The 10,507-nt window shown below is 35.5% G+C and overlaps 1 protein-coding gene across 1 annotated transcript; it reads left to right on the top strand.

Annotated features, from left to right (window-relative positions):
• Positions 1 to 1,699: 1,699 nt before the first annotated feature.
• On the top strand, positions 1,700 to 5,798 carry LOC107619458 (uncharacterized). The gene is made up of 5 exons (XM_088503067.1): positions 1,700 to 1,919; positions 3,073 to 4,917; positions 5,012 to 5,216; positions 5,319 to 5,458; positions 5,542 to 5,798. Exons 1-5 carry the CDS (start codon positions 1,700 to 1,702, stop codon positions 5,691 to 5,693), a joined length of 2,562 nt encoding a protein of 853 aa, XP_088359193.1. The 3' UTR covers positions 5,694 to 5,798.
• Positions 5,799 to 10,507: the final 4,709 nt, after the last annotated feature.

The raw sequence follows: 10,507 nt of genomic DNA, 5'->3' as shown, positions 1-10,507 counted from the left end.
AGTCCCCAATTAAAATTAATTATTCGATTAGTCTCTAACAATTAATTTCGTCAGTCATTTAGGTCCTTTACTCCATTAACTCTAATGGAGGACAAAATAGTCCCTGACAACTCTAACATGGGACAAAATAGTCATGACAACTCTAACAATGGACAAAATGATTCCTGACCCATTTATTCGAAAACGACATTGTTCTTTCCCAATTTTTGTCATATCTCGCATAACCCTAATATTCATACTCTCCTTCTTCACCTTCACACTCTTCTTTTCCATCTTTTCCTTTCTCCTCTTTACCTTCAAGATTAAGCCATGGTGTAATTGTCACACGTGTCGCACCTACCTCAACATATCATGGACCACACACTTCCTAAATCTTTATGACTGGTACATCCACCTCCTCTACACTTCACCCACCAAAAGCATCCACTTCCACGTCTTCGATAACATCATCTCCAACCCCGACACGTCCACGACATCCTCAAGACCAAGTTCCACAACTACTCCAGGGCACGCCTTTCTCTACTCTCTGGCAAGCAATATAGATTGTTGGACATTAGGACATCATGAGAAGATTTTCCTTCGACATCATATGCAAATTCTCATTTGAAATAGACACCGAGTGCTTCATTTCTTTTTTTCCAGCGTCCAAGTTGGCAGACAGCTTCGATCTCGCATCCAAGCTATCAGTACAACAAGCAATGTCGTTGTTGCTGCTCATATGGAAACTGAAGCGATTACTTAACATTGGTTTGGAGAAGAAGCTGAAGGAAGCGATCAGAGTGGTGGATAATGTGGTCATGGAGATGATAGGACAGAGGAGAAGAGAGATGGCAACGACGACGACGGGTCTTAACAAATCAGACTTGCTGTCTAAATTCATGGGATCCATCGAAGACGATAACTAGTTGAGAGACATAGGCATTAGTTTCCTAAGTATGAATTAGTTGAGAACAAGTTGAGGATTTTTTTTCTTGTGAACATTAAATTTATAGAGTGTGCATTGTGTAGTTTGAAGTTACAGTATTAGACTGCTAGTGTTATGCGAGATATGATGAAAATTAGGAGAGAATAGTGTCGTTTCCGAACAGGGGAGATCAGGGACCATTTTGTCCCCTGTTAGAGTTGTCAAGGACTATTTTGTCCTCCGTTAGAGTTAACGGAGTAAAGGACCTAAGTGACTAACGGAATTAATTGTTAGGGACCAATCGAGTAATTAATTTTAGTTGGGGACTAAAGTGTCCAATCTAAAATTCTTTGAGGACCAAAATGGGTATATATTCTAAATGTATTGATTCAAATATAAAAAAATTATACCTGTCCAATATATATATATATGAATTCTTAAAAAATAATATATTAAATATTTATGAAAATTGGATTAGAATTAAAGCCATATTTCTTCTTCATCTTACGCTTACACTTTCACAGTAGTGAAGTCACTGTAGCCGTCTCCCTCTCTGTCCTTGGTTCCATCGTCAAGCCACCCGCAATCAGTAGTGGGTTCTTTAAAACACTATCCGAACCTCCCTCGGCCATCAAAAGCAGCACATCGCATTCAGTCTCTTCCGTGCTTCTCTCGTTCGCCAATCTTCCCTCTCCATTCCTCTGTCCGCTCTCAGTGCATTAATGGCTTTTATGGAAGTAGTTATTGTTATTAGTCTCTTAGGTGAAGAGACTTTAAATTATCTGGCTTTTAGTAATGCCGTTTCTCAGTTGTAAGCAATGTTCTGAAAACCGGACCGGACCGGCCGGTTCGACTGGTTTAACCGCGAACCGGCGCTGCAAACGGTCCGGTCCTTATCTGAAAACTGCGGAGAGAAGAACCGTTCAAGAACCGGCAAACCGGTCGAAAATCGGCCGGTTGGACCAAACCGGTGACCGGCCGGTTACGCAGCTTACGCTAAACGACGCCGTTTTACGTTTTAAAAAAAATAAAAAAAACAAACCCGACCCGACCCGCCCGTGGAGCACCCCACCCCGCTTTCTTCCCCCGAGCCCCGACCCCATTCATTCATCAATCATCATCTGAATCATCTCCAATGGAGAAGAAGAACCCTAGCGGCGCTGCCTGAACCATAGCCCCCTGTCGCCATCCTTCGCCCCCGTGGTGTCGCCATCCTCAGCTCCAGCAACCCTCCAATCTCCATCGTCGCCTGGTTCCTGCCCAGTAGCCCTCAAACTCGATCGTCTTCATCTTCTCAAGTCTCAACACCAGCAGCAGTAGCCTCTCATCGGCGGTCCTTAACAGTCAACACCGGTAGCCCTCCATCGACCCCAGGTGAGTGACTCGTCCTCTGCTCATTTCTCTTTGTCCTTCGCCTCTGCTCATGTTCTTCCATCGATGTGAATTGTTCAATTTCTGTGCACTTAGACCTCGGTTTAATTTTCTGTGAACTGAACTGAACTTAGACCTCTGCTCATGTTCTCTTTCTCTTTGTCCTCAATGTGAACTGAACTTAGACAGTTAGACCTCGGCTTAATTTTCTGATTTCAATTCCTGTGAACTTGCTCTTTGTGAACTGTGCATTTTCTGTGAACTTCGTTCCTCTGCTCAATATCTATTTGACTGTTTGTTGGTTAGCAATTAGCATAAGAAATTAATAATCTGAAAAGTAAGTGGCTGTGTTTGGTCAATTTGTGTTTGGTCCTCTGCTCAATTTCTGCTCTATTTTGCAGCTTAATTCCTCTATGTTGCACAATTTCTATTTGTTGGTCAATTTGTGTTTGGTCCTCGGCTCAATTTCTGTTTGCTGCTGAGCATAAAAAATAAAAAATCTGAATGTTAAGCTGGCTGGTCTTTTATTTTCAGCTCAAATTCATTTGTGAACTGTTCAATTTCTGTGAACTTGCTCTGTGCATTTTCTGATTTCAATTTCTGATTTCAATTCCTGTGAACTTGCTCTTTGTAAACTGTGCATTTTCTGTGAACTTCGTTCCTCTGCTCAATTTCTATTTGACTGTTTGTTGGTTAGCAATTAGCATAAGAAATTAATAATCTGAAAAGTAAGTGGCTGTGTTTGGTCAATTTGTGTTTGGTCAATTTCTATTTCATACATGTTTTATTAATTTCAGTTATGGAAGATAGTATTAACCAAGAAGCAACTACTGATAACAATGCTTCTGTGAATAATAACATGCCTGCCGATACTCCTATTCCGAATGATGCTGCTAACGATAGTCATTCACAAGGTTCTTCTAACCTTAGGGGAAAAACAGATTTAGCTTGGAAATATGTTGCTCTACAACACGTGAATGGAAAACCACAATATCAATGTTTATTTTGTCTACAAGTTTTCAATGGAGGTGGAATTCACAGGATGAAGAAACATCTAGCAAAGATTACTGGAGACGTGAAAAAATGTCCTAAAGTTCCATATGATGTGGAAAAACAGATGGAAAGTTTGTTGAAAGATATTCAGGCCAGCAAAAAGAAAAGAAAAGTAAGTTTTGGTGAAGAGGGTGGTGATGAGGTAGAGGATGCAATTGATGAGGCAATAGCTCAAGAAGAACAGGAACAGCAGCGTACCTCGAGTCAGCAAGGAGTTGGAGGCGATCCAAAGAAAAAAGCCAAAGTCATTCCTCCTATGTTTGCACCAAGAACAACTCCAGGAGCTCAACCAAGTATTAAAAGTGTTATGCAAAACAAAGAGGCGATACACGAGGTTGATAAACGATTTGCTCGGTGGCTTTTGGATTGTAAAATTCCATTTAATGCTGTGATGTCGCCATATTTCCAAGATATGTTGGATGGTGTTGCTGGTATTGGACCTGGTTACAAGGGGCCTTCTTATGATAAGTTAAGGGTTAATTTGTTGGCTGATCTTAAAAGAGAAAGTCAAATGCTAGTTGATAGTTATAGGAGTGCATGGAAGGAAACTGGATGTACCCTCATGGCTGATGGTTGGACAGATCAAATACAAAGAACGTTAATCAATTTCTTGGTGTATTGTTCTAAAGGTTTGTGCTTTCTGAAATCAGTAGATGCTTCCAGTATGGTAAAAAATGCTTCACACTTCTGTACTTTGTTTTCTGAGGTGATTGAATGGATTGGCCCAAATAATATTGTGCATGTTGTGACTGACAATGCGGCCAATTATGTTGCTGCTGGTAGGCTTATCAATAGAAAATATGATAATATCTATTGGTCACCATGTGCTGCTCATTGCCTTAATCTTATTTTAAAAGATATAAGCAGCATGGCGCATATTTCTAACCTTGCAACTCGTGCTTCAAAGATCACAGTATTTGTGTACAATCATACGGTTTTCTTATCTTGGCTAAGAGAAAGACCTAAGTGGAGAGAAATTGTATGTCCTGGTGCAACCCGGTTTGCAACTGTGTTTATTACATTGAAGAGCATCTTTGACCGTAAAAAGGAGTTGCAACAATTGGTTGTAGATTCAATTTTCACTGATCACAAATTAGGAAGGAGTGCTACTGGTAGAGCTGTGAGTGCTATTATTCTGGATGCCAAATTTTGGGACGATTGCTTTACTGTATGTAAACTTGTGAGCCCTCTGATTTACTTGCTGAGGGTTGTTGATGCTGATGACCCCCCATCTTTGGGGTATGTTTATGAAGGAATGCTAAGGGCAGAAGATGCAATTAAGGAGATGTTTAGGCAATCCAAGACTGCATATCAGCCGTACACAGATATTATCAACTCAAGATGGGACAAGCATTTGAAGAAAGATCTTCATGCGGCAGCTTACTTCCTGAATCCTAAATTCTTTTTTAATGAAAATTATAAAGAAGCACCTGATGTTATGCGAGGTTTTCTTGATCTTGTTACCTTGTATTGCAAGTGTAACAATTTGGATTCAGTTCAGGCAATGAAAGAAATACATTTATATAGAGATCGGAAGGAAAGTTTTGATAGACAAGAAGTTATTCCAGCTGCATCTGAACTTAAGCCTGGTAAGAATATGGTTGAATATTTGTTTTAACTTGTTTTATGCTTCTATGTTCTTAATTAATATCTTATAATATGTTATGGTTTTATAATTGGTAGATGAATGGTGGAGGTTATTCGGAGGCTCTGCTCCATGTCTACAAAAGATAGCTGTTCGCATTCTTAGCCAAGTATCTGCTTCTTCTGGGTGTGAGAGAAATTGGAGCCTTTTTTACCAGATTCATACAAAAAGAAGAAATAGATTGGAGCATGATAGACTGAATGACATTGTTTATGTTACCTATAATTTGCGTCTTAAATCCAGGTAATATATGTTTCATGAAATACTATATTGTTTCATTTGTAATCTTTATCATAATAAATTTGTAAATTATTAAATCTCCATATATTGTATTTAACTTGTTAGGAAGGAAAAAGAAAAAAGAAAGCAAAAGACACAACATGATCCAATTGATTATGAAAGTATCAGTCAAGTTGACTTCTGGGTGACTGAAGAGGTTGTAGAGAAAGAGCCTGATCTTCCTAGTAATGTGGATGACTTATTGCGTGAGTATAGTATATTTAGTTTCTAATGATTTATTAGAATATTGCTAGTTTATAATATAATGATAACATTTCTATTTTATTAGGTGAAATTGATGCTGATTTATATCAAAGTGGCGGTGGTAGTAGTGGTCTTTATGGTGCATCTCTTTCTTCTGCTGATCAGGGTGGGAATGAAGGTGAAGATCATCCCACCGAAGCAGATTTGCAACAAGTTCTTGCGGATTTTGATAATTGATAAACCATGATGTTGGGATTTAATATTTACATATGCTTTTATTACTATTTAACTTTTGAGTTTGGATTTTGATAAGATCATATGTATTTGGTTGATGATATTTTATGTAGTGTTTTTAATTTCAAAGATATTTTAAGATTTGTATTAGACTATAATTATATTTTAGGATGTGTACTTATAATTTATTTATTATTCTACTCTAAAACGGTTTTTCCGGTTGAACCATCGATTGAACCGGTTAGACCAGTAAATCAGTGACTAGAGCGGTTTAATGACCGGTCCGATTTTCTAAACCTTGGTTGTAAGTTGGTGTAAGGTCTAAAGAGGTGAGGGAGGCGCACGGAGGTGATGAGACTTAAGCAAATAAGGAACACAGAGGGTTAAGCAATCAGAAGCTAGCAGAGAGAATAGACTAGGGGTGCACAGACCCGGCCCGGCCCGAAGGCCCGGCCTGGTCCCGAACACTTTAAGGACTAATTTGGTGTGATTTCATCGGGTTTAGGGTCGGGTACGGGTCTCAAAAATAGACCCGGTCATTATTTCGGGTCGGGTCCGGGCCATAGCTCGGGTCCGGGCCACAGCTCGGGTCACCCGAAGTTGGCCCGGTGGCCCGGTCATCATACACAATTAATATTTTGTGTTATTAGTGATGGTTCATGACTATTCTTATGTGGAATTTAAGTATTGTAAACCTTAATATTTTGTGTTATTAGTCATTATAAGACTATAAATTAATATTTTATGTTTAGAATGCATAAGACTTTAGACTAATACATAAGATTGTGTTATTTGTATTGATTTAAATATTTGGTATTATTAGACAATATTAGTATTGATTGTGGTTATGCTTTAGTATTGATTGTGGTTATACTTTAATTTTGAAGAAGGGTTGGTTCTTGTTATATTTTTCTAAGTGAATTTTACCATGTTAACTAATGGTTGGAGTCTTGGAAATTTGGATATTTTTACATGCTAGCTTACAAGAAGGTATCAACGTAATGTAATGTTAACGGCCCGATTTTCACCCGGTATAATTGTGGCCCGAAAATGTATTGGTTTCATCGGGTCTAGGATCGGGTTCGGGTCTAATAAATAGACCCGGTGTATATTTCGGGCCGGGTCTGGATCACATCAAACCCGGCTTCACCCGACCCATGTGCACCCCTAGAATAGACCACCATTTCACAGCCGTATTGAGAACAAATGGTTCTTTAGAGACCACCAATCCAGAGACAGAAAGCTCGCACCAACCGTTTCACAGCGACGCCACATGCTTGGAAGCTAGTAGCTGTGACGGGCAAGCAAAGAATAAAGAGGAATGCCGCCGGGGAGTGATATGGGCTTGACAACAATCAAAGCCTGCATAAAAAAGTACAAAAATCATAAGGACAAATAAAAACACTGACCCAACAAATATATAAAAAAACTAATATATTATAATTTGACATCTCAAATTCCTTTATTTAAATATATGACCACAAATGGGGTTACCAACTTACCATAACAATTACTTGAGAGACGATTAGCGTGTCTACGTGGGGTTAAAAAGATTGTCACCCTACTAGAATACCAAATACGCGTTAATGATATACAACAGACAACAAGATAATCCGTATTAGGTTCATGTGGAGGCTGATTTTGCCAATTCCAGACTAGCATTCACCCTAGAAAAAGCAATAATATTCTTATTATAAATTAAAAGTTGTGAAAATGATGAACATGAAGGAAAATTGTTTCAGGCACAGAAGAAAATTTTTGAACAAGCATTATTAGGATAACTAACACAAAAAAAAAATTTTTTTTGTCAATCTCTCCTCTGACATTACCCCCAAATCTATACCTACAAGCTACCAAGGCAAAAAATAGTTTATGTCCAACAACTCCAAGCAAACCAAACTCACTTTTGCACCTTACTTTATCCACTACTCTTCAACTATGCTGTCCCACTACTCAACTATGCTGTCGGAGCTAGTTATTTTTTATTTGTGAGAATTTATCACATAATTGTTTTTTTTTTATTATGTTCATCCTTATTCTTCTATTTTATACCATATTTAAATATCTGTTATACTATAATAAAATATATTAATGAAAATAAAGATGAGCATAAGTGAACATAATAAAAAAAGAATATAATAAAAATAAAATAAAAAATAGTTAAAATACGGTTTAAAATTTTTTATAATATATTTTTTTGGTGTCTAAATTTTTTTTTTATAATATATGCTAATGGTTAATAACACACATAGAAAGTGAAAAATTTTTTTTATAGATATTTAATGGAGGTAGATGACATTTTTATTTACAAAATGTATCATATTTTTATTTATAACGTGTATTTAATTGGAAGAGTATGGTAAAGTTCGCAGAAGATTAGGCGTATTTCACACGTTTGGCGAACTTCTCTTAAACAAAAAAATTTAGATTCCGAAAATTGAAGAAAGAATATTTTTTTTTAAATTATTTTTTTTTATTTTAGTTTGAAAAAAATCCTTGATTTTTTCATCATTCGCTACAAGATAAATATGTTATTGAGGACTTATTCGTACGAAAAATACGATATTTTCACTCATTTGGACAAAAATACGGGATAATTTTTCTATTATATTTGCTGTATGTAACATCTTGATTAATTCGACTCAAATGGGAGGGAAAAAGGTACTAATAGATGAAAAAATTTAAAAAATTTAATATAATTAAGAGTTTTTTTTTTGTGTTATTAAGTTGATAAATTTTTTTATCTGATAAATTTTTAATAATAAAAATAAAATACTAAAAAATAAAAAACATCTTTTTAAAAAATCTACAATTTACTTTTTTTAAAAGATCTTTTTTCTTAAAAATAAAGATGTTTTTACATAATAAATGAACAAAAAATATTTTTTTATTATTATATTTAAACATAAATAATAAATAAAAATACAAGAAATATTTAAACATAAAATTATTTTATTTTTTATAAAAAATTTTTTTAAAATAACTCAAAAACAAAATTTTTTAAAAAAAATTCACCTAATAAACAAAGTCTAAATCTAAACAATAGAATAATATCATTCTTCAGTTCATTATTTTATAAGAAAATTTTTTAAGTATATTAATATAATGATATTTCAATAATTTTTAATTGTTAATCTTAATTATAAAAAAGAGTAAAGTATTATTTTTGTCCCCAACGTTTGGGGTAAGTTCTATTTGTGTCCCTAACGTTTAAATCGTCCTATTTGTATCCTTAACGTTTATAAAAGTGATTCAATGTTATCCTACTATGAATTATACTAACAAATCAGATTATATTTTTTAATTATTCTCAGTTGAATGTATTCATTCTCAATTAGGTCTCACTTGGATGTGTTCGATTTTAATATTATACCCATTATTTGTGTTTAGATTCAATTATGTCCCAGAAAAGTGAATTATGTAAATGTTGTAGGAATTAGTTTCAACATTAGATGAGCTATTTTTCGGAGTAGATCATCGATTCGATCCCAGACATTTGTATTCTAACTTCAAGAAGAGATTTTTAAAACTCAAACTAAAGCACTCATGATGTGTAATTGACGGCAGGATAACATTGAATCACTTTTACAAACGTTAGGGATACAAATAGCTAGGACGATTTAAACGTTAGGGACACAAATCGAATTTACCCCAAACGTTGGGGACAAAAACGATACTTTACTCTATAAAAAAATATATAATATATATAATTAAACTCACCAATTAAAAGCACTAAAACATCAGTATACAGCATACATGAAAACTTTTTCTATTCTATTATCAGTTTCAATAATCTATGCATAGCTACTTAAAGGATCGGTAAGAAAAAGAAAAAAATAAAAAATAAAAACTCGAACATTATTTTTTTATTAAATATATTAAAATAAGATGTACTAGTAAAAAAAAAAATAAAAACGGTTCCTCCTTAGAATATATATATATATATATATATATATATATATATATATATATATATATATATTACCTATATAGGATTCAATTATAGTTTTATTTTTTTTGAAACAAAAAAAGCTCAACACAGTAAAGTGGAGCAACATATAGCAGAAAAGGAAACAAAAAGATAAACTCCTGTCATCTCCGGCATTGCCATCAACAACCAAGAGGATTAACACATATCCATTCCTTGTAGCTCAAAAACGTCCTTCCTTGAATGTCCTCAACACTTGCTTTCCTGTTGTTAAAAATTCTGGCATTCCGTTCCAACCAGATATTTCAGATTACTGCAAAGAATCTAGTCAGCAACATCTTCTGTTCCTCTCTACTCTTGTGAAAACCAGTCCAACTCTCGAACTGCCCCTCATGGTTCCTGGGACGACCCACGGTTTACCTAAATATCTCAACCAAGCGCACCACACCTGCCACATAAAGTCACACAAAAGAAACAAATGGTGGACAGATTCCATCTCCTTTTCACACAAGACACAATGATTGTCATGCTGACGAATACCACCTAGTCTGCTCAATCGCTCTTTAGTATTCACCATGCCAATTAGAACAAACCAACCAAAGAGCTCAATCCTGGGGGGTACCAAACCTCCCTAGATTGAACTAGTGAAGCTGTAGCTCGTAATTTCTTCCGAAAGAGTCTCCGATTGCAGCACCTGTACAAAAGAGTTAGTAGAAAAAATTTCATTTTTATCAAATTTTCAGACAATATTATCCTCTCTACTAGCTGATAGATTCACCAGCCTTAACCTCTCATGAAGTTGATGAACCAATTCCAACTCCCACTGGAACAACTCTCTCCTCCACTGAAAATTCCAGATCCACTCTAACCCATCCCAGAACCCACAGTC

This window comes from Arachis ipaensis, chromosome B1 (assembly GCF_059453495.1).
Source record: "Arachis ipaensis isolate K30076 ecotype BB chromosome B1, ASM5945349v1, whole genome shotgun sequence".
NCBI lineage: Eukaryota > Viridiplantae > Streptophyta > Magnoliopsida > Fabales > Fabaceae > Arachis > Arachis ipaensis.
Note: the sequence above shows the minus strand (reverse complement) of the source record. Positions and strands in the feature narration are given on the sequence as shown.

Bases quoted from the DNA above. Each gene is read 5' to 3' on its own strand.
- LOC107619458 (XM_088503067.1), top strand. From the start codon at position 1,700: ATGCCGTTTCTCAGTTGTAAGCAATGTTCTGAAAACCGGACCGGACCG. The intron at 4,918-5,011 runs GTAAGAATATGG...TATAATTGGTAG, and splicing joins TGCATCTGAACTTAAGCCTG to ATGAATGGTGGAGGTTATTC. The intron at 5,217-5,318 runs GTAATATATGTT...TTAACTTGTTAG, and splicing joins AATTTGCGTCTTAAATCCAG to GAAGGAAAAAGAAAAAAGAA.